This window comes from Echiichthys vipera (genome assembly GCF_963691815.1).
Source record: "Echiichthys vipera genome assembly, chromosome: 12".
Taxonomy (NCBI): Eukaryota; Metazoa; Chordata; class Actinopteri; order Perciformes; family Trachinidae; genus Echiichthys; species Echiichthys vipera.
This window is the reverse complement of record NC_139837.1, coordinates 21,401,598-21,425,911: the sequence shown is the minus strand read 5'-3', so window position 1 is coordinate 21,425,911 and position 24,314 is coordinate 21,401,598. Positions and strand designations below refer to the sequence as shown.

General features: G+C 39.5%; 3 protein-coding genes across 3 annotated transcripts; all 3 read right to left on the bottom strand.

Annotated features, from left to right (window-relative positions):
- Positions 1–1,778: 1,778 nt before the first annotated feature.
- On the bottom strand, positions 1,779–5,215 carry kcnk3b (potassium channel, subfamily K, member 3b; the record flags this gene model as incomplete). Its single annotated transcript, XM_083924948.1, has 2 exons — positions 1,779–2,665; positions 4,933–5,215. The coding sequence occupies 2 exons, from the start codon at positions 5,213–5,215 to the stop codon at positions 1,779–1,781; spliced, it is 1,170 nt and encodes a 389-aa protein (XP_083781074.1).
- A 1,925-nt stretch (positions 5,216–7,140) lies between these two features.
- On the bottom strand, positions 7,141–20,253 carry ezra (ezrin a; the record flags this gene model as incomplete). The annotated part of the gene is given in 15 exon segments (XM_083924888.1): positions 7,141–7,305; positions 8,246–8,391; positions 8,394–8,421; positions 8,423–8,515; positions 9,222–9,314; positions 11,218–11,378; positions 12,930–13,060; positions 13,163–13,326; positions 13,724–13,820; positions 14,123–14,269; positions 14,968–15,051; positions 16,739–17,013; positions 17,202–17,289; positions 18,362–18,459; positions 20,242–20,253. Coding segments are annotated over 15 exon segments (1,782 nt in total).
- Positions 20,254–20,818: 565 nt separating this feature from the next.
- Positions 20,819–24,046, bottom strand: nenf (neudesin neurotrophic factor). Its single transcript, XM_083924977.1, has 4 exons — positions 23,873–24,046; positions 23,699–23,759; positions 23,318–23,421; positions 20,819–22,452 (listed from the first exon to the last, which is right to left on the bottom strand). The coding sequence occupies exons 1-4, from the start codon at positions 24,011–24,013 to the stop codon at positions 22,276–22,278; spliced, it is 483 nt and encodes a 160-aa protein (XP_083781103.1). The 5' UTR covers positions 24,014–24,046; the 3' UTR covers positions 20,819–22,275.
- Positions 24,047–24,314: the final 268 nt, after the last annotated feature.

The window sequence follows — 24,314 nt, the reverse complement described above, 5'->3', positions numbered from 1 at the left end:
AACATGACGTTCAAACACTTTTAAGTGACACTGTGCCCATTTAGGAGACAGCAAGTGTAGCTACACCATTTCAATCCACTGGCGCAGCTTGAAATCGTCTGGCATTCTGTATCTTTCTTTGGTGCAGACATGAGAGTCTCTCTTTTTTGGGAAGCAAATGAGCACATTTCCCCAAAATGTTGAACTATTTTTTGTGTTAAAGCTGCAGTCGGCAAGTCTGGCTGATCGAGTTGACCCAGTCAAATTTCGAATGTTTACATCTCTCACGCCCCTCTCCCTCTACCACCGAGCTCCTCCGCTCCCTCCCATCCAGGGCTCGTCAGTGCGCGTGCACCAGATTCCTGTGAACGTGCCCGTCTCTTCTCTCATCAATAAACAGCATGGGGTACGCGCTACATGGAGGTAGGCTGGCTAACTAACTCATAGATAGCGATTGCTAACGTCATTTAGCGTATGCCTAGCTTGAGGCCTTGTGCCTGTGATATTGTAACATGCACGAGCGCGGAGGGGTAATCTGTGGTGGGCACGAACTGTGAAATGCGCCGAGTGGACAGGATGATACGGGCGCTTTGGATTTCTGTAAAACAAACAACAAGCTCCATGTGCACGTAGAGGCACGTTTTTCTTTTCTAAAACTGGATGATTTATGTTGTTCTATCGGAGCATAGTGTCGGCTTCAGTGAATATGATCAAAAACATGTTGCCAACTGCACGTTTATTACGTGAGTTTAACTCTAGACAGTGCCAGGATAGATGTTTCCAGTTTCTTGCGCCTTTGCATATTTTCCAAAATGCTGAACTATTCCTTTAACAGCGTACTTCACAGACCTGGATGACTTGTGTGCATCTACTGGACTATCAAGGCAACAGAAACACCTCACAGTACACTAACCCTGCAGTGAATACCAGTTTTTGGTGAGACTGTTAGGGGTGTTGATTTAGCCCGATGGTCTTTTTTTAAAGCAGTGTATGTTTGTAGTGTTGTTAAACAAATCCAGATCAAGTGTGTTTCACTCAGTGCTGTTGAGTGTCCACTTGTGATGACCATACTATTTCATGCAGTTTTACTGTGTTGATATGTCATCGTGATTTTTTTTACCTTTCCCACTTGTGATGTTACATAATGCAGCAGCGTTTGTGACTGATGCACCAGGAACTTGGGCAGAGAGCTCTGAGAATCACAACAACAGAGGCAGCTACACAGAAAGTGAGTCATATTGAGTTATCAGTGTGTGGCAGCTTCATTGTTGCTCTGACAATCACGATTTGTTTCAATAAAGTTTTTGGGGGTGACATGAGGCAACTTATATAAAAGCAGAAAGATGCATCAGTCACAAATACTACGAGGTAAAGCGTCTATAGTTGAGTTGAATCAGCACTTCTGAGATAACCATCAAAAACACTCCAATGGAATTCACTGCAGAGCTGTTGCGTAAGAGGCCATTTTACTGTGCCGTTGCAGAATTGACTCCTAAACCTCCTAGTGTGGGACCTGTTCCACCTCGTGTCCTGCGGCCTGTTGTCATGGAGTGACAGATGACTGCCTACATGATTTGTCAAAGCACACAGACAGGGCGCCCCTGAATAAGACCTCAAGCCAGTTTACAGTACTGTATGTGCTTTTCATTCCCCTTTCTGCCCTAATGTTTACTGGGATTATAGCACCACAAACATCTAAATGCACTCATGTCTTTGCTGTGAGAACCGCCAAGTATCTGTTGTCCCCTTGGCAGTATTTGGATGCACTGTGCTGTAGTAAAATCTGCTGTATTGAAAGGCTAGACGGAGCTGCGTCTCTTAAACATCCTGAATGGAGAGAGAATGTGTAGGCCTGTTGTTATGGAGCTTATGCTCGAACACTGACGTGGACTGCACACGCAGCCTGTTGATCCGGACTCCATGTAGTGAGGACGGTTACTGTTCTGCTGCATGTAGGCATCAGAGAACGTCAGCTCCTGGGGGATCACGGTGGAGCCCTGCAGCTTCTCCTCGCTCCTGTACCACAAGCAGGAGCATATAGTTTGGAAATGCAGCACCTCAGTGTAGACACCTTTTACATCTTTATCCTTTGGGGAGTCGTCTGCTACGGCTGTGGAAGAGGTTAAGGCTGAGATTGGCAGTAGATGAGCCACCTCTCCTCTGGGCTTACTGACAGACATTAGGGCCCTCTGCTTGGCGTCCCTGCGCTCGTCCTCTGTGTTCATGGTCAGGAAGCGGAGCACCACCAGGTTCAGGAACGCTCCGATCACCGTCAGGCCCATCAGGATGTAGACGAAGCAGAAAGCCACGTAGCGAGGGTCATTCTGCAGCGCGTCGTCCCTCTGCAGAGCCACGTAGTCTCCGAACCCGATGGTGGTGAGAGTGATGAAGCAGTAGTAAAAGGCGTGGAGGAAGCTCCATCCCTCGCAGTAGGAGAACGCCACGGCCCCCACACACAGGGTGCTCATGCAGAAGAAGAAGCCCACCATCACCATGTTTGCCATGGAGACTTCGGTGTGACGCATTCTCAGGCACTTCTTGGCTTGGTGCAGCAGGTACCTGACGAACGTGTTGATCCGCTCGCCCAGGCTCTGGAACATGACCAGGGTGAGCGGGATCCCCAGGAGGGCGTAGAACATGCAGAACACTTTACCTGAGTCGGTGCTGGGTGCCGCATGGCCGTAACCTGAAGGAGAAGCCGTCACAGTTTTACACCTCAGACATGAAAAACCCAAGTCACCTTATTCATCTGGACTTGAATGTTGTGAGTTAACAGTACAAGTTTAAGTTCTTTTAACCATCTGTTTGCTTCATGAGAAAAACATGTTTGTAGCCTGTTCCCTGTCCAGGAAGCTTAAAAATGATCTCTCCTCCCACCTTTGGGTCAAAAAACATTGAAAATGTAAAATACTAACATCAATGTGGACAAAAATACATGAAATATTGGTTTATGTTGTACAAACTGAGCAAGGAGATGTCATTCCTGGGCTCCATCTTTGTGTCCCAAATGTATAAAAATAATTTTAAATAATAAAAACTGTATAAAAAGGTAAGAAGAAGAACCAGCCCAGTAAGTGAGCTTTGTAGAGACACTATCAAAGGGAGAATCATCTTTTGCATTGATTGTTTTTATGACAAATTCCTCATTTACACCACGGGGTGACACACTGTTGAGTGTTTATATGGACACATATCTTTACATTTGATTTAGGTTTCTTCCATTTTTGGAGAGAGTTTTTCCTTCTCTGAATGGAGGGTCTAAACACAGGTGTCGTATGTTGTACAGACTGGGATTTGTGGTACTGGGCTATGTAATTGAAATTAAATGAACATTTAGGTTGTACAAATTAAGCAAAGAGACGCCATTTTCGGTTTTATCTCGGTATGGGTTTGGAAACAGTGGCACATTTTGAGAAATAGATTCAAAGTCTTTGTTATCGTGCAGCGAACAGAATATTTAGTCTTTGAGGATTCAAAGTGTCAAAGCTGACTGGGTGTTTATTTTTTTTAATTTTTTAGCTCTTAGATTTAAATGAAGTGGTGGAAGAAGTACTGAGATATTTAAGTGGCAATAACACCATGTCACAAATACTCTGAACCCTGCATTCAAAATCCTACTTCAAGTATTGGCTTCAAAATATACTAAAAAGTAAAAGTATTCATTATAATTATTGTTGCATTAATGTGTATTACTGGTAAACATGGAGCTAGTTTTAATAATACTGCTGTGCTTGTGAAGGAAAGTCTTATCTTAGCCTATAATTAAACATCATAATTATTTTTGGACTTTTTATTCTGTAATGTTAATGAATTGGAATAAAAGGTCGATTTTAAAGCAGCAGAAAATGAAAACACTCAAGTGCCTCAGTGGAGAGGAGACACTACAGGTGAATATGGTAAAAATAAATGTAACTCACCATGAAACTTCCCCAGCTGCTAATTTACATTTGGACATATTCTTTGTATTACAGGTTTTCTGACATGTTGTGTTTGAATATGTAAGTGAGGCATTATCTAATGAAATATATAATTCAAATAGATTTCCAGAACAGAAATGTGAACATTGGATGAAGCCATGATCAAAGTGATTGTTTCATTCGGTCGACATATTAGAGTCAAAGGTTTTTACATTATATTTATCTCTTTTTATCGCTCCATAAATCAGAAAGTACCACCCATGGAAAAATCTATTTTCTCCATGGGTGGCGTCTCAGAATAAAGATAGGAAGGAAACTGGAAAGTTTGGTGTCTGTGAGTGCTGCTAAAGTGGAGATTTACATGTTTTAAATGCAAACATCTTGCAACACACTAAAGGTGAATATGGTAAAAACCAATAGATATCACCATGACACTTCCCCAGCTGATTACTGACATTAACATGGTTATATTGTATATTACGTTTTCTGAAATGCTGTGTTTAATAAGTCATTTTTTCAGGTTTTTCAGGAAAAACCAAAAACTTCACCAAAAGTGAAGCACACTTGACATAGGCCATCGTCTTAAAGGTGTAAAGTCACATGATCGGATCAACTGAGGGTGTAGATGATTTTACAAAAAAAATATTTTCACAAGAAATGACTTAGGTAATTATTTAAACAGTGTGACGATATGCAAACGAGACATTATCTAATGCTAACTTTTGGTAAATGTAGGAGAAATCTACAGACACAAACAGACAAAGTGAAGTAAAATAAACACTTAAATGTGTATTTTTCACGTTTTCTTTCCACCAGTCTCAAGGAAAACATATTAAGGAAGCAAACTGCATGAACAAAAATGATGTTTTTGCCTTAAGTGTCTCCTCTTAAGAACAGTATTTGAGTAAATGTACTCAGTTACCTCCCACTACTGCTCAAATGTAATGCAAAGGAAGCTAAATACGGCCCTCCACTGAGAATAACATAAAATGCCTCGAGCAGACTTTTAATGTGTTACTTCAGAAACTTCTCTCACCTATTGTCGTAATCACAGTGATGGCGAAGTAAAAGGAGCCAGCGAATTTCCACTGGACCCCAGCTTTGTGGGGTTTGAGCTGCAGGACGACGTGCTCCAGCTCCTCGAAGTTCTCTTTGGTCAAGTTGTATTTACGCATGAGCTCGTACTTTCTGGCGTCGAGCTTCCTCTTGTGGCTCTTCTCCTGCTTCGACTCCAGGGTCTCGAACACGGCCGCTCCCACCACCAGGTAGGTGAGGATGCTGATGATGAGGGCGAGAGTCCTGGCGTTTTGTCTCTTCATGATCATCCAAGGGGGGAAAAAAGAGCGGCGACTCTTCTGCGACCTTCTCCTGGCGGACTCCGGATCCAACAGAGCAGAGGGGGGACTCTTTTTGGAGACGGAGCTGTTCTCTCAGCACCACCCCCACATCACAGTTGGGTTGCTACTGTATTTGGACTGTTTGTCACCGACTTATATTTAGATTCCGCAGAAAAGAAACAGGGCAACCCCACAGATTGTCGGAGGTAGTGGCTCCAATCGTGGGCTCACCTTTCCGGTCGTTTTTACGCGCAAGCATGCGCAGATCTTTTCTCACCTGAGGCCAAAACATAAACACATTTTCTTACATAGTCCTCAGACAGAGGCTCCGAGCTAACGTCGTCAAATATGACCGGTATTATCCATGTGTTTATACACACATAAAATATTTATCCAGTGGCTATTCAAACAGACTGGCTCTACTGGCTTCACAAGTTGTCTAGCAACCTAATGATAACCATCGTTTCCCGCTGAGCAAATATTTGAAAAGGCACATCCTTTTCACGGCGAGCAGGCTGCAAGATTCTTCAGCCAAACACTTCTGTCACACAGACAGACGCAACGTGTGTGTGTTTTTATTGTTTTATGGCTTTGAAGAGGACAATGTTTATGAGAAATTGTGCATACACTTGAATATCAGAGAGTTAAAACGGTCTGTCATTAAACTAAAAGGATCATTCGGACGATTTTACGCATGAAGTTGTAGCTATGACGTTTTCTGTGTCTCTGGAGGAGCCTTTTATTTTGAAAAAGTGATGACGTCACAGTGATGTCACCAGGGTTATTGGGGTTCGAGACCACAAATTTATTTTGAAAAAGAAAATTGTGTCAGAGAATTGAGATGCTGAGTGTGCACACGAAAAGGCTTTTGCTCTGATTTTCTGCTCCCCGACAACTCAGTGTTTTCTCTGCGCCCACAGGACGGGGCTTGCAGGTCGGCGCTCGCTGGTCGGCGCGCGCTGGTCGGGGCGCGCTGGTCGGGGCGCGCTGGTCGGCGCTCGCAAGTTCTGCTATGTTTAAACTTTTCAAAGAGGCAAACTGAGCGTCTCGCAGGTGCCTCGCAGACGAACTCACGATATCTAGCAGGCCACAACAACTTCAAGACTATCGACACAAGACTGACCGTTGTGTTTGAACAAACTGAACACTTAGAAGTCTTGTAGTGGGAACTTTGCATTAGTTGCATCGTGGGAAATGTAGGATCCAGTGTTTTGTTGGCGCATGACCCACAGAGGCTACAAACCCACATCTCTCAGTGTCTGCATTTAATACAAAATGGCGTATTTCAGAGTAAATCAAATGATCTTGATTTTACCTGAAATATAAACGGGATCCTTTAAGAACAGAATTCATTTTAACATTATGTTTTATTATAAACAAATGAAACCATTTAAGTTAATAGCATTGCTATTTGCATGCCTATAAATCATTTATCATGTTCTTTGTCTCCGATTTATGTTTTTAAAGATTTAATACGTTTGAGCTTTTGACTGTTTTTGGACAAAACAAACAACAGAAAGAAAGTTAAAGAAATAATCAATACTAAAAAAAAAATCATTAGTAGCAGTTCTACATAAGTCTAAATTCAACAAGTTCAGTTTGGTATAAAAACAAAACTACAAAGCAAAGAACTTTTTGGATCGTTTATCATGCAGTTTGTTCATACAGTATTTCAGGAACACATTAGCTCTCTGCTATGTTTTAATGTTTGAATGGGAATAAACAGCACATTGGAGATGTTTGAGTGCTACATAGAAACAAAAAAGTGCTTTTTAAGCAAAAGTTAAACCAATAAAATAAAAACTCATGGAGTACTCTTCCACAGATCAGCTTGGTGCTTTTTCTTTTAAAATCAGGTGTGGCCTTCATGAGGTATTTGGGAGAGACCTTCAGATCTACGAGGTTTCCTACAAGGCCTCAAACTCGTCAATCCTCTGCTTGGTGTTGCCCAGACGGATCTGACGCAGCGTCTTGTACTTGTCGCGTCCGGCTCGGACGTTCTCAGCGTGAAGCAAATCGTTCTGGGTCTTCTTGTCGTCGTCTCGGGCTTCTGCAAGCTCTGAGCTCAGCGCCTGTGGAAGAAGTCAAGTCATTAAACCTCAAGCACGGCGTTTTACACTGTTCTTTGTTAGATTTTCTTACGTTGGTGCATTTCCTGTAATCGTGCAGAGCAGTGCATTACAAGAATCCTTGTTCAACCATTTACTTGAACTATTTCTCTGTCAGTTATTGATTTCCTCAAATGTCTCAGAATTAAATCCAGACTTATCCATATCTTGGTCAGCCAGTATTATCAGCTGATATCGGCCTATCACAGACATATTGGCATGGGCGCAGATCTCCTTTCACCATTGGGGTTGCAGCACTGTGTCTCAGCGGTAGAGCAGGTCGTCTTCCATACGAAAGATTGGCAGTTCGATCCCCCTCTGGTATCCATGTCGAAGTGTTCTTGGACAATACACTGAACCCTGAATTGTTCCCTGTGCTGCGCATGGGTGTGTGAATGTGGTGTGAATGGTTAGATTAGTTGGTGTGTAGATGTCCACCGACATCAGTGTGAATCAGTGAATGTGACAAATCGTGTGAAAGCGCCTTGAGTAGTCGCCGTGAGTAGTCAGAAGACAAGGCCATTTAAATATTAAGTGAGGGTCAGGGGGGGCATGTTGAGCGTCAAACACACTTCCTGCATTTGGGTGGCTTTTTATGCACCCATTTATGGTGCATTTATGTGAAGGAAATCTCCAGATGACAACTCAAAGTAAAAAAATATGACAACTTTCTCGTTTTTATTCTTTTCATGTTTTTACCTATTTTTAAATTCAACAAATTAAATCTGGTGCAAACAAGTGTAATATAAGTATATATATCTATAAAAAATTATGGTCGACCAGTTTGAACTGGATGTAGGAAAATTGCAATAAATATGTCTAAAATGGTATGTTTTTATGCAAACGCCAGCTGGAGTGAGCTGGTTTTATGTGGGTTGTGAGTATCCTGGGACCCTGAACTCACCATCAGCTGTTTCTGCAGGCGTTGGTTCTTCTCGGCCTCTGTGATTCGCTCCTCCTCCTGGCGGTGGTCGTTGATGCCCTGCGACTGTAGCTCTGCGCTGTAGGTGCTGTTCTCTTCGCTGTGCTCGTGTTCGCTCTCGCTGTCTGAGGAGGAGGAGGAGGAGGAGGAGGAGGAGGAAGCAGGAGCCGCAACAGGAGCTGAGTTAGCAGAGCTCATCACACTGTGCAGCTCCTCCTTTGTCTTGATCAGATTCTCCTCCACCTCTATAGCCTGGAGAAGACGAAGAGGAAAAATGTGTCAAAAGGTTAAATATATGTGCATCTCTCATGAAGGCTAGTATGAAACGTGCATGGCAGTGCAAAGAATCAGTATTCATAATTATCTGGATGATAAGCTGGCTTATCTCAACAACTTATGTATTTTAACATTAAGTACACCTTTTTAAGCACTATATAAACATTTAATAAATGGTTAATAACACACTATAATGTAACTGTACGCTGCTCTAAGAACATTGTTAACCTACAGTATTTATCAGCATTTCTGAATTCCCCTATGAAGACAAATGTAGTTCCATTTATTACAACAGTGTTTAACTAGGTTGCCATTCACCATGTTTTTATGTACCAGCATCCCTACATATTAATGGAAGCACACAGGAGAGCAAATACACAAAATAACACTTATATGTGTGTACAGAAACATTACAGTCTGTTCTCAAACATTTATTAAGTATGTATATACTGCTTATAAATACTAAATAGGGGGAATAGCTATTGAACAAAATATAAAGTAACATGAGTGATGACGCTAAGAAAAAAATGCAGATTTCACAGGTGAAAAAAAAATGAGGCTTGTCGTCACACAAAACAAACAAAACAATCAGCTGAGCAGGATTTAATATGTTCTGGCACTTTCCCTAAGACGTCACTGAGCCATTACAGGTGCGTCCTTTGGTGGTGTGTTGGAAACTCACCTTGCTGTGCCATGTCTCAGCCTCTTCCTCCTTGACTTTCTTGGCCTCCTCCAGCAGAGCGATCTTGGCGCTGTACTCGGCCAGCTCTGTGGCCTGAGGGAAGAGGCACAAACCGACCGCTGAAGACTTTCACAAATGACTGATACACACCAAGTTTTATATAGAACAAACACATTTAAACCAGGAAAACCCACTGTGGAGGAATGGATTGACATATCTATGATATGTTTTAGATGGAAAGGATCACCTTTGCGTGCAACAGGGACCTTTTTTGAAAAGATGGGAAAGACGGATATAACGTATGTCACACCAATACGACCATCACTTGTCTAAAGTGGATGTTTGAGTCCTTTATGTTTGATTTTATACTCCCTCTGTAGGGCTTTGTATGTCACTGAGGTGTACCCCAACATGTTAGTTTATTAAGTTTGTTTTCTTATTTGACTATATTTGAAGAAAATGGTTAAAAGTATATTTATTGGATGGGTGAATGCGTAATGGGTCCTTACACGCTTTTGTACTGCTAACTGAGTCAGTGATACCTTGTCGTGGGCTACAGTTTTACATTTTCAAATGGCTAAATGGGAAGCACGATATGTATCATCATTGACTGTATGGACCTGGAGAATCATCATAATAAAAAAAAAGAATTAAAAAAACGATCATTGCCTCTGCTTTGATTTGGGATCGAGGTGCATGTCGGCTAAAACCACTTGTTGAACCATCAAAAAGAATACATTTGGAAAAATCCCAAATATAATGAGCTGCATAAACATTACATTAATAACAGCCTTCTGCAGACAGCGTGACCATCTTCGATCAGGTTTCCTCAGCGCTTTCTTAAAGCCAAAATGACCAATCTTCAGACTTAAATGCTCTAAAAAGGCTGAAAAATCTGTTGCTGCCTTCCATGTTTTCATTGCTGCAAATTAAACCTGCGTCGCTGTGCCAGCCTCTGGGAGACTGTGTGTGACTTTGGTTGATGCTGGCCCGTATTTACTGTGAGCTTTTCAAAGTGCAGTAATGAAACACGGTTTTATCGATAAATAAATTATGAAACGGTGACAATAACTGTCAGGAATTTTACGGTAGTTTTTTCATTGAAGCGGTGTAATGCATCTATATCGACCGAGTGGTTGAAAAGCCAAAGAATAGACACTGAAATGATCTGCACACGTTTCATTTTATGAATGGATCGAGAAAAAAATAAGAATCAAACATCCACGACTTGAATTCACCATTTATTTAATATTATTATAATGTAATTTAATAAGTGTAGCACTGCAACAATAAGTTGATTAATTGATTAGTTGTCAACTATTGAATTAATAACCAACTATTTATCATTTTTTAAGAAAAAAAAGTCTCTGATTTTAGCTTCTTAAATGTGAGTATTTTCTGGTTTCTTTCCTCCTCTATGACAGTAAACTAAATATCTCTGAGTTGTGGACAAAAACAAAACATTTGAGTCCGTCATCTTGGGCTTTGGGAAACACTGATCAACATGTTTCACTATTTTATGACATTTAATAAATTGAACAACTAATTGATTAAATGAGATGATGAAATGATCGACAGATTAATCAATAATGGAAATAATTGCTGACCTAAATAATGGTGTAAACGTGAAGTGAATAAATAAATGTAGTACTTCCAATGAGTTAATTGAAAACTGTAGTCACTGTCACACCTGACTTTACACATTCAGATTTCACATTTAATTTCCAATAAGAAAATAAAACAGCTAGCTAAACAGCTCCATGGCATAAAGAACATTGGATACTTTCTAAAAAGGGAGAGAGAGTCTCGGAGACGTTTCTCACGCTGTAAGAGAAACTAAATCCCCGGGCTTAAGGATGCATTAGTTTAAACAGTCATCAAAACAGTTAATATGTGTTTATCCTGAATGTAGGAGCTTTATGTGTAATGACGGTTTTTCTATCACGACTTTTTCTCACGTGAAGGATTTTGAGCTCTTCTTGCACCGTGTACTCACCAGCTGCTCCTGGCTCTTGAGCTGGTCCTCAGCTTGCCTGGCCAGCTCCTCCTTGGCGATTATGGCCTCCATCCTCTCAGTCTCCAGCCGGGACGCCTCCTGCTCCACCCTCCTCCTCTCCTCCTCCAGCCTCATGGCCCTGTCCAGCTGCTCCTGAAGCTCTGCAGGATAAAGTCAGCGTGAAATTTCACCACTTTTCTGGTGCGATTATGAATCTGTGAAATGACACATTTACTCAAAGTAGTGCTTCCCAACCTTTTTGGCTTATGGACCCTTTGAATCTATTGAATGGCTGGTAAAATATGAACATTCACTAGTCATATGGCCAGGGGACCATCCTGATGTGATTTTTTTTTCTTCTCAGGTTTTTACATGTGAATGATTTTTAGAGGCATAAGAAGGTATGCAGGTGTGCAGCATTTCACATGAAAAGAAAGGCAAACTAAACTCAGAATAAATCAATAATATTATATTTTTGAATCATCACAGGACCCTTTTAGATTTTTATTATGGCCTGACTGATGAACGATACAGGCCGTAGATGTAAGAGAGTAAAAATCCACTGATTATCGTAATGGTGGCTCATACAGAGACCTTTTCTACGTCTGAAAGAATATTTAACATTATTATACATTATACATAAAATGTGTTATATTGTCAACCAATTCTGGTAATGAACGCAAAGATAATTTTAAAATAAAAAAATAAAAATGAATGACTATAATAATAATAAAAGTAATAATATGTAATGTCTGTAAATGAAAAAACATTAAATAAAAATAAATATCTAAACAGTACTGTAGGTTCAGTTTCAATTGCTGACCATTTCAATACAGAATAACTGAAAACTAAATAGCTGTGACCAATATTTCGATCTGGTTCCAATTGTTTGGACCTCTTTTGGGACATCTCAGTTAGGAACCCCTGATTTAAAGTATCATTTTTGATTAAAAGTTTAAAGAGTGTTTCCCAAATCAGACCGCCTTGCAGCCTGTGACTGTTTTTTCTTTGTAATCATGAGCATTTTTTCGGTTTGCTGAATGCATGTTGCCACCCTCCTCTAATGCAGTACGCTGCATTATCATAGTTATCATGTTTTATGAAAACACTCAATTATATCTCAGAAATCAGCCACAATCATTCTTAAAAACAAGAAATTTTTCAATACAGATTAAGTCAACGTTCAAAGATTTGTTAATTTGCACCTCAGGAACAGCCTCCCTGAAGACCTGAGGGCAAACTCGAGACCGTTTTAACCTTTTAATTAAGCTTTATTTATTTATCCATCTAATCATTTATTGTATCTTAATTTTTTTAACCTGGCTTTTAACTAATTGTAACTGTACATTTATGTTTATCTATTTTCTTTGACTATTGATTTATGTACTTTTTTTAAATTTATTTTTCATCTAGCCTCTCAATTCCAGTTTTTAATGAATGATGTTATGTTTAAGTGTGTGTGTATGTATGTATCCCTATGTATATGTGTTTTTTTGTTTTTTAAATCAAATGTTTGTTGATTGATTGATTGATTTACTAATCTCTAACTTGAGTATTTGTAGACAAATACAAACATATGCACTCTCCCCTCTTTTAAAAACCAAGATGTATTTCAAGCAAATAAACAGAAGAGGCAGGTAAAGCTCCAACTCCAACTCAATGTAAATTATACTGTTGACTGACTATTTTGTTCTGTAAAGAGTGTCTCTCACCTCGCTCTGCTCTCTTGGTTGTCTCTTCAAACTCGTAGAGCTTCATCATCAGCTCCTGCTTTTCTTTCTCCATCTGCTCCTTCTCTCTCTCCATTGTCTCCCTCTTCTTCTTCTCACTCTCCAGCTGATCCCTGCAGACCGCAGGAACAAAACCCCGATCACACTGATTAATCACAGTCTGAATTTGAGTTCCAATGCTCAGAGACAAACAGAAACATAAGCACTTTTACTACCTCTCCATCTTCTTGTGCAGCCTCTCATCTTTGGCCTGAGCCTTCATCTGCTGAACCTCGATGGTGTCAGTCTTGCGGCGGCGCATGTACAGGTCATGGTTACCCATGCACAGCTGCAGGATGCGCTTGTTGACTCGCAGTCGTGGAGCGTAGAAGATGAAATCCTTGAGAAAAAGAGATGCATCCAAGTTTTCAACTCTGAACTAAACTTTTGAACACATTTATTGAAGGTTATAGGTTTATGTTTAATTTGCCTTTATATCAAGGGTATTATTATGAAATAGAAGTAACTTTGCAGGTGATGCCAACAGTTATTATTCTGTTAGTAGTATTTTTTGTTTATCCACATCAATAAACTTAAAGTGTGTCAGCGTTTTGTTCTAAAAAAAAAACTGCCTACAAATTTAACTAAAAACATTGATTTGAAAAGAGTTTCACAACTTTAATTTCATTCTTTTTCTATAAACGTACACCACATTAATGCTGCTTCATGGTACACATCTGCATCCGCACATACACACGAGATACTTCTGAGGGTAATAAGACTTGTAAAATACTTACAGGAGCTTTCTTATCTATGGGCTTGATGATGAATTTCTTATCATTGAAAGAAATGTTTCTAATTTCACTCCAGGGGAACCCAATCTTTGGCGTCAGCCTGGAAGATGGAGACAAATGGGTGATTAGACTGTTTAAAAGGATGTTTAAAAAGAATATTTGTCTTTTTTTATAGAATATTCAGACAGAAAGTAGAGTTGTAGTAAAATCAGGAGAACTGGGTCAATGGCCTCTTCAAAACAACAGCCATGCGGTCAAACGTGTTATTTAAAACCTGACCGACTGAAAGGGAAGGTAGCAGAGGTCGATGACTGCCAGAGTGTTGCCCTCCTGTCTACAACTGTATTTCATCAAATCGATACACTTTTGTGTGTGAATTAAGTAACTTCTACACTGATTTACCTGTCGTCCTTCTCATAGATGTTCAGTCCCAGAGCGTCGACTCCCAGCCACAGGTCTGAGCCCTTCTTGTTCTTGATCTCAAAGAAGTTGACGCCGTACATTTCCAGGTCCTGGGCGATCTTCAGGTACTCGATGATGGCCTCTTCCCTGTTCAGGTTAAACAGACAGACGGAAGCATGGAAGAATACACAGTTTTTATCAGTTTATGATATAATTCCTTATTCCATTAACGACTGTATCTGTTACCCAAACTCGAAAGACAAAAGAGTTGATTCTTAAGTAGGGTTGATTTCCCACAACGAGCTCCATTTAGATCTTATTCCAAGAGGGTAAAATACACAAGTTGTTGTACTTTTATTTTACTTGCAAAGTGATTATTTCCACATCTTTGCAATCTTTAAATAACCCTTTGATATTAATAAATCACTCAAGCTAAATCTAAATAGATTCATAACAGGATTCACAAATGTTCACCTTCAGTGAATAGATTCAAGGCTGGATTTTTAATGCAATGTTTGAACAATTCAACTAAGGCCGGGGGATATGACCTAGATACATTTATATATATATATATATATATATATATATATACTCAGTATATATACAGTATGTATATATATATACCTACACTCACCGGCCACTTTATTAGGTGCACCTGGTGCTTAATAAAGTGTCAGTGTGGTCTTCTGCTGCTGTTCCCTCTCTGCTAGAAAGTAGGTGGTGTTGTGTGTTTTAACTTTTCATTTATAAGAGGAAGACTGTGTTATTTCTTCTTTAAAAAGTTAGATAAATACACATTAGAGTCATTTTTCAGGAGATTAACACCAGAGTAATTAGTCACTTACTTCAGCATGGACCTGTGCTCCTCGTGCCAAACCTGGATCCTCTCCTCCCACTGCTCCTTGGACAGCTTGTGTTGTTTCAGCACTCTGAGGGGAGAAACCCGTTATCAGCACTCTACTGATGAAAATGTAAACAGTCAGTGTATACCTACAGAGCCATATCAAACACATGCTGCATTGTCCTGTATTATTATGTCTCTTGTTGGCGATTGTTAGTATGTAATAGTGCACAGGTTCATAATTGAGTCATTGTGGGAGCTTATTCGGCTGGATGATTGCCAGGTTGTTGTTTTTTACTTTTCTTAATGCACACAGGTCTTCAGAGAGGTCAGTAAATGGTTCTTCTTCTTTGTAGGTTTAAAGTCAGTTTGAACCATATATTTATTATACTTTGCCCACGCAGAAATACAGAAATCAAAGAAAAGCAGCACACATTTAGGCATTTTAAAGTTGCTGCTCGGACATAATACAGTCCTTTCATACCTTTGTGCTCCCTAATGGAGCGTATCTAAATTAAAAAAATAATAATTTTCTGTTTGAAAGCTCAGAAAAAACAATAAACAGCAACCTGAAACGTATTCAGTACGTCAGGAATGTTGTACCACTGCGTATGGGAATGTGTGAGAGTGAAATCCTTCCGGCAAGATATTATTAATTCGATTGATCAGATATTAGCTCAGAAGTTACCACTGGACCCCAAGCTTTTTCCTCTGGGCATATATCCAACTGTCCCACAATTACAAAGTAAAGAATCTAGATTTGTAGATATGTGTATATCACAAGCTAAATGTATCATTTCCTTTAATTGGAAAAATGTTGATGGACAAACATGAAGACATGACGCCAATGTTGGTAACGTGCTGCAGCAGGAGGAAGCTCTGAGAGAGTAGAGCGTCCATGTGGTGTGATATAATGTCCTGAGAAACGCCCTTGAAATGCATCAATGTTACAATGGTTTTCAATATTTGATTATCTAATCAATATATGATGTGCACATATATACTGTATAGCTTCACAGTGTGTATATGCATGTGCACCTGTGTCCATGTGGGTGTGTATGTACTATATACCATATTCAGGTTTTTATCATTAACATTATGTTAGTTATATTGTTTTAACACCCCTTTCTTATACTTATTTGGTGAGGGGAGGAGGGGATGGGAGGGAGTTTGATGTTTGATTTGCTGTAGTTTGTAAACAAAAAAAAAAAGATATTTAATGAACTAATTTCACAGTTACTGGCTGGAGAGTTCATACAAAACTCTAGAGTGTTTACAACAAGGAACACACACTTCTTTTTTCATCATCTATCACAAGAGATATAAACATATCAAACATAACCTGTTTGCCCTTTAATATACGAGTAACCTTAAACAGAAGACTTAAAAGCATCTGCCTCATTCACTATTTAATACTTGGTCTGTTGACAAAATAGCGCAGTCTGTGTTGTTGTGAGAAATGAAATTATATTTCTATTCTATAGCTGTTTGTTGTAAAAGAAATGTGTTTACAATTTCGAGCATTTTCGAGCACTTTATCCAAAATTCAAACACTTTTCAAACCTTGAAAACCCAACATCAAAATTCAAGTATTTTCAAGGATTTCAAGCACCTGTACGAACCCTGTTTTAAGCTTATAGCCTTTGATTGCTTTTAGCAGTGGGATTAACAGTGGGATTTTTCTACTACAATTAGGTGATCTCCACCAGTAAAGTAAATACCAGAGAAATGACCACCATCTCCAACGTATAATACACTCTACCACTCACACTCACCTCTTGGGCAGCAGGCGCTCAGAGGACAGATAACCTGGATGATGCGCTGACTTGTCTTTCTCTCCGTACTTGGCCTGGACGGCATAAGAGGCCAGCAGCACGGCGGACTCTGGAGGGCAGTAGATATCCTCCCCCAGAATGTCCTCCTTCACCTGAAGGAAGAAAAGCCTCCGGGTGACATCCTGGATCAGCTCCTCAGTCACCTCCTCCGGGTAAAACTTGACCCTCAGCTTGAACTGCAGGGGAGTCTCCCTCTTCACATCCTGGGCCATCACCTGAGCAGAGCAGAGTGGATGTGGTGAAAGAGTGCAGGGAGGTATCGAAGTCAAGTATGAGAAGAGAAGAAAAAAAGGTGAAACAGCAGTATTCCATCACATTATGACGGAGTACAGTAGAAGAAATGATTTGATAGTTTAACAGAACAGGCTGCTGAAGAAAACCTTCAGTGAAACCACAGTTTTACCTTCTTCTCATAGTTCAGCCAGGTGACGAATCCTTTGGCGTCGACAAACTGCAGCCCAAAGTACCAAATCTCACGCAGTCCGATGGTCCTGGCAACCTTCCACACAAAGAGACAAGAACTGAGACGTGATAACAGAGGAGAGACAACGAAACAGGATCTCCACATCCTCTTCTTTATTCATCACACTTCTAATATTCTGCTCCTGAAGATGTGATTTACAGCAGACACTTTACTGTGTCACTTATGATAATGTCACTCTGAACAACAGAAGCTGAGGTGGTAAATATACTTTAAAGCCTCAGGACCTCTTTATCAAGAGCTGCCTCCTGTCAAGTACAAAGGTTTAGGTAATTACAAAGAGGGTGTCATACTGTTGGGTGATGTCACCTTTCAGTACAAGTTATTGACAAATTAGCCTTTGGGTGAGTGTATTAATAACTAAACTGTTCACTGAGGAGGCCGCCTCATACTGTAGTTTGTACCTTTTTTAGTATTTTCTAACAGATTTAAAGCATTTCATTAACAGACAGAGTAAACATTGACGTGAAAACAATGACATGACTATGACAGAAGGTCAACATCACCTCGTGATGAATAAAGTATAATTGATTGATTGATTAGAGACGTGCGCTTTTGCAGATAAAATACATATTATACCACTAGAGGTGGAAAGTAACTGAGTACATTTACTCAATTTTGAGGAACCTTAACTTTATTTGAGGGTTTTAATTTAATGCTACTTTAAAATGATTCCACCACATTTAAGAGAGAAATATTGTGCTTTTATTTGAATACTTGCTGATGAAGATTTTACATCTTAATCTTATAAAAGGCACATTGTTATAGATTAAACTAATCAATGGTATTTAGTTACTTCCGCATTAATGCAGCAGCAGCAATAATCTAACAACAGTATATTAATTAATTATACAATTAAGTATAATTGGCTGCATAGCAAACATATTTACTTTTTGATACTTTACATATACGTATATTGTCAATATTACTTCTGTTCTTGTATATACAGTTGTATATTGCTTCTTTATTTTTCCAGTAAAATGTATGACTGAACAGAACTTTATCAGTTGCAGCTATACTGTAGATTTAAGACAGAAATGATACATCCTATAAGTCTGTTAGCTCTCTGGTGCTTTTCATACACTAAAATCCAGACCTGGTCAAAGAGCTGCTTCCCTGTGGTGTTGGGATGGAAGGAAAACTCCAGCTCTGCGTCCATCGTGGTGACGCGAACGTTGACCTGCAGCAAAAAAAGGTCATTAAGTCACGTGATAACAGGGATTTTCTGTTTGGATACAAATAAACCTCCTTGTTTCCATTCAGTTCAGCTGTTTTTCAGCGATATAAATCTGAATCCATCAATCCTGCATTTCACATTTGCTTTTGATTGTTATTACATTTTGTTTTTTTAATACATATTTAATGAGCATTATTGGTGGGAGCATGAGATCCAAGATTTTCATTGCCAACGCCTGCTTCACATAAATGTAATGCACATTAAATAAGTTGAAAATTGATTATGAAACAAATTTTTTCATAGCAAAACACATGAATAATAAAGCAATTTGTGTGAAGGAGGCCTTTAATGTGGAGCTGTGAAGTTAGTCGTTCATAAACTATAATTGCTCTCTATCTCGTTAGACTTTGGACTACCCTTGAAAGGTGCAACAAGGTTGATCATACGCAGATTAAAATATCAAAATACTCCCTGCTTGCCAAGTTTCCTTAAGACTCTACTTATGTTAGTCAGATCAACTGCAGCAACAATTAAACTGGCATAATTATCACACTTGCAAGTGTTTCTGAAATAAATTCCCAAAAAGAAAAAATAAATTCTCAATATTTTCTGTGAAACACGACACACATACGACGACTGCATGACCTGCAGGCCAGTTTGGCTTGTAGCAGTTGCACAATCATTTTATGAAGTTACACTGGAGCACACCCAAAGTGTCATAAAGATAAACTCACTTAAACTGGACCACCATTTATGAAACCTCCATGTTTCTCAACTGTTTCCATGATCACATGCGAAAGATAACTTCTTAACTCCCTGACAGCTGACTTTTTCTCAAATCACTGACTGTTGAAATCACCGTAACGTAAGCAGTGATCCATTACAATCAATCAGCATGTTGCTTCACTGAACTTTGGAGGAGTTTTTGAGCAGTTAATATCTTTGGCATCTACAAAACTTTTACTTTTCTGATCAAATTTAAGACAGAATTCAACACATGAATCTCAGCATTTTCCAGATCAACACAAGCAATACTGCTACAACAACTCATAAATGTGTTTTATTTCAAGCTAGTTTAACGTCAGTCAAATCGAGACAGACGTCAGCGTGACCTCTTGAGAGGCTTTCTCCTTGGAGAGTCAATAAGGGCACAAAACTGTGGTCGTAATGCACAGGCCGTCTTATCAGTTTTCCTACAGACTGATGCTGAATACAAACTAAGGACATTTAGGACTGACAGCAAATCAACAAATAAGAGTTTCTTCTGTTTTGGATTGAACATTGAGTAATACAGAGTGTCTTATAACATCAAGGGAGGGAGAATAAAGCGGTTAAACCATGCAGTCAGTCATGAGTTGTGGGTGAAAGTCCCTCTTTACATTTACAAAAATCCCTCCAGTGTCACTGAAGATCATCATCAAGTTTGCACGACCACGCAGACAACGCAGCCCCGTTCTGGCCATGAAGTAGAATTTAACAGCATTTCTTTCTGACAGGAATGTGTGCAGCATGGGTCAAACTCTACATTTGGTTAATGAGTAAATGCCAAGAAGGAAGGGTGAAATAAGTCACAAGCTTGAACAAAGAAAAAAATACATAACTAAAACGCTAAAAATCTAAACTTGACTTGCTCTTAAATTTGTTTAATGAAGTATGTAGACACAAACACTGTATTTAGACGTAAACATTTCAACAGATTAATCTATAAAATCACCTTCAAACTCGACAAGGAAGAGACATTTCATACATTCAATTATCTTGTGAATAAAACCATGACAGTCTTACTGGTTTGGGCATCTTGGCTCTGGTTGGTGGACGAGCTCCAGCAGAAGAAAGTGTTTCCCAGGCTGAGCGAGGCTGCAGTGGCCGACTCCCAGCAGAACCTCCACCTGATAAAGAATGCTGCGCCGCTCTCGCTGGCAGGCTCTAGGGCAGGGCTTGTGTCCTTTGAACTCGGCTGCAGATCACTCAAACGTTACGTGGGAGGTTCAGCTTGGTTACTATCACACAAACTGAGACTAACCTTCAGTGTGACCACCGGGCAGGGCAAGACGCACAGCTCCACCTAAAGACAATCACCTGTCTCAGTCAGCACCGGAATTGATGACCTTTGATCGGAGCATGCAAGGCTATAAAGGTCCGGACATACTATTTATGTTGCCTGTTTGGAGGTGGCATGAGTGAGTCATGAGCTGTCATAAAGAGATCACATCAAGATAGCATCCCAACAGCAGAACTCAAGTAAAACAAACTCTTAACAGGTTTCAGATTTACAGACTTTAATGATCATTTTACAAAAAACAAAATCAAAACAGGAACAAATGGACAGATTGTGATCATGTCAACATTCACAGAGCTTTTTTGGCAGTTTTCCCGGCCTTTTATTAGATTGGACAGAAAGGAAGTGGGGTGAAAGAGAGGGAGACATGCAGCAAAGGGCCGGAGGTCAGAGTCGAACCTGCGGCCGCTGCCCCTACAGCCTCTCTAAATGGGGCAACTGCTCTTACCACTCAGCCACCGGTCAGCCCTGATTTATGGTTTGTATTGTATTTATTGTTTTTATTAATATAAATATTTTACTAGGCGATGCATTTAATCAAAACTTTTATGCTAAAATATAAAGATAAAGCAATTAATTGAATAGTAGACTGACCAAAAACAATTTTGATAATAATTAGTCATTTATCAAGCATATTTTTAGTCTCCAGCTTTTTTCTTCACACTAAATCACTGTATTTTGTAATATTTTGGGGTTTGGGACAAAATGAGACATTTGAAGACATTACCGGGAGTTCTGTGAAACTGTAATGGGCATTTTTCACCATTTCCAATGAAGGAAATGATCATTAGTGGCAGCCCTACTAAAGTCTAATTCAAGGGAAGGTGAGTGCTGATGTTTCGTTAGTTTAGTCTGCACCAGCTCACTCTCCTTTCTAAATAAACAGATGGTGTTTCATTTTACTTTTATGTCTCTCTGTGAAACAAAAAAAATACTGTTTTTGTAAGTTAATACGGTAAATTCATTTGTTCTTATTGCTGTGACAAATGTAGAAGACTATAGCTGTACGCACACATAATGCACTGCAGCTGTATAGATGTTTTCATCTACTGAAGACACAAACTTTTTTTGGTGAAAAACCCACAAGATTACACATAACACATATGATTTCCATCTAGTTAACTGTATATTAAGTTTCTATCTATCAAAAAGTGAGTTAAAACAATGTTGACTGATCATATGACCCGCTAATGAAAGCACTTGTAATTGCTGCTTTGACGAGAAATATGAGTGTCTGTGGGGACTTTCCTGTGCTAAAATCAAATGTGCCGCAGAGTTAGTAACGCTTTTTACGTAGTTCCCCTTCTCTCTTCAGACCTCCTATCAGTGTGGAGCATGTGAAGGCATCACGCCGCATCGCTGCAGGTGTGAGCTGCCGATCTACTGACGTCATACAGTCGACACTGTTCGATTTCCAAAGGAACTCTGAGAGATGAGGTCCCAGAGGCACAACGACGTATCTCAATTCTTACGGATTACAACTTTAAACTTGACATGATGTATTTAAAAAAAGGTAAAGTATGTGTTGAAATGTTTTTTCGGGGGACTGTGCAATTAAAGCTCTCACATAACTGAGAATGATGTAAACCTTTAGTTCAAGTAAATAAGACTGAAAAGTGTTTCTATCATATGTATTTTGTTCTTCTCTTGTACACGTGCAGAAAATAAATATTAGGCTCTGATTGTGGTCAAGTAAAGAGAAGAAAATCCCAAAAGCTCCTCCATAACAAGACTACATTTTGCAAAAAGGTAAAATGAGATTAAAACTCATCTTTGATCTGAAAATGAGGCTGGTCCTCTGGTTTAAAGGCTTCGTTGGGACTTCCATCCTCGGTGAGGATGCGTGACGCTGTGTAACCCACGATGAGATACTTTGTTTTGTACGTGCCTTCAAATACACTATCCAAAGACTCCAGCTGCTCTTCAGTGAGGCCCGTCTGTGAATGTAAAATAACAAGAACTTTAATTAACACTCGTCATAAGTCGAACAGATTGTGAAGCCCTTTGAGGTAAATGTGTCACTTGTGATTTTGGGCTGTATAAATAAAATTGACTATTACATTTAGCATATTTCAATCAATATTATATTTATGTTATGTCAACAAAACCACATTTTGGTAGCCAAAGAAGAAGGTCGAGGATGAGGCACTTAAACAAGTCGAGGTAAGAAGAAGGTCTTCAACACTAGCAGTGGTCATTAGTTTGTTGGAAAAAATCCAAATACTTAATTGCTGAATCCCTTTAGTTTCTCATTGTTTATCACATTTCAGTTGGTTATTCATTCTGCACCTTCGCAATACGTTACTAATAACATCAAGTGTACTACAGTTAAGCTTTATTTATTTAAGAAGTCATTGAGATGAAGATATATTTTACAAGAGGGACCTGAGAATAAATTATATATTTACAACACAAGATTACAGTAGAACAATTTAGGCACACAAAGCCGTCTTCAAACATTTTTAAATTATCAGTAAGTGGAACTTTAAAGATCCTATAATATTAAATATCCTCCATTTACCCCCAGAGACAGGTGCAGTTTGGTTTGAAAAATGTAAAATGAAAATCATTTAGTGATTATAGCCTTGATTGATATAGAATGACCTTTCACCTGTGCAGTTCCAGTATTTCCCATGTGTAGACTTAAATGAAAGCTTCAGGTAAGGTGCATTGAGATGATGTTTCAGTATAAATATGTAGCTCATGAATGCAATGCTGTTTGCAGCCGACATTTAGGTGTCAGATGTGGGTTCTCCCCACGACAAATACACCCTCTACCTTTAAGAAACACTGTAAACTTACAATATCTGATGTCAGGTCGGCAGGGTCTAGGGACATCTTAGCCACAGCCCGAGTGGAGTCCTTACCAACCAGGGCGTTGTATGGTGCATCTTTTCCATAAAACTCTGCATTGGGTAAAGTAAAATAAAAAAATTAAATCATTGCAATGAATGCAACATCAGAATCAGTGAATTCTGAGTGAATACATGTCTGCTCTGAGTTTAGATTTAAATGAAGTGTATAGTACTCTAGAAAGCGCTCTGGTGTGCATCAATGTGTCAAGTTTACTTTAATTTACAGTTTCGTTTGAATGAACAAAGCAACGTTTCCTGGCAGCCTTTTTCTCTGTCCTGTAAATCAGTAGCCTAATTTCCAGGGGGTGAGTGGTGGGTTTTTATTTACCTTTTCCCTTGGAGACATCAAACACAACTCCTTTAATTGCCATGTAAATAGGCTGCCCCTCCTAAAACGACGGAAGAGAGCGATAAAATCGTTATCATGTGCACATACATTGATGCCCAGACAAACACAGACAAACACAGAGACCCTGGATTGAGGGTTACAAATAAAGTTTACCTCGCTGCCGTCGTATCTCTTCAGCTCCTCCTCAGTGAATAATCGGACAGGTTTGGTGGATTGTTTGTATCTTAATTTAAAGTCTTCCGCTAAAGTCGTAGAAAGGACAACAAACATAACACAAATTCGCGCTGTTGCCATGGTAGGATGTTTTTCGGGACGAGCTTCGTGCGGAAACTGTCACTGTCCACTTCCCTATCGCTGCTGCACATGACATCGATGCTGCGTTTAAAACCGCGGGACGTTTTAGATGCGCCCAACTGTGTGTGTGTGTGTGTGTGTGTGTGTGTGTGTGTGTGTGTGTGTGTGTGTGTGTGTGTGTGTGTGTGTGTGTGTGTGTGCGTGCATGCGCGTGTGTGTAATCGTGTAATGACCATAGAAATAAATTATGGTCCCGTGGTAATAACACATTTGATGAAGAAAACAACACATTTCTCAGGCA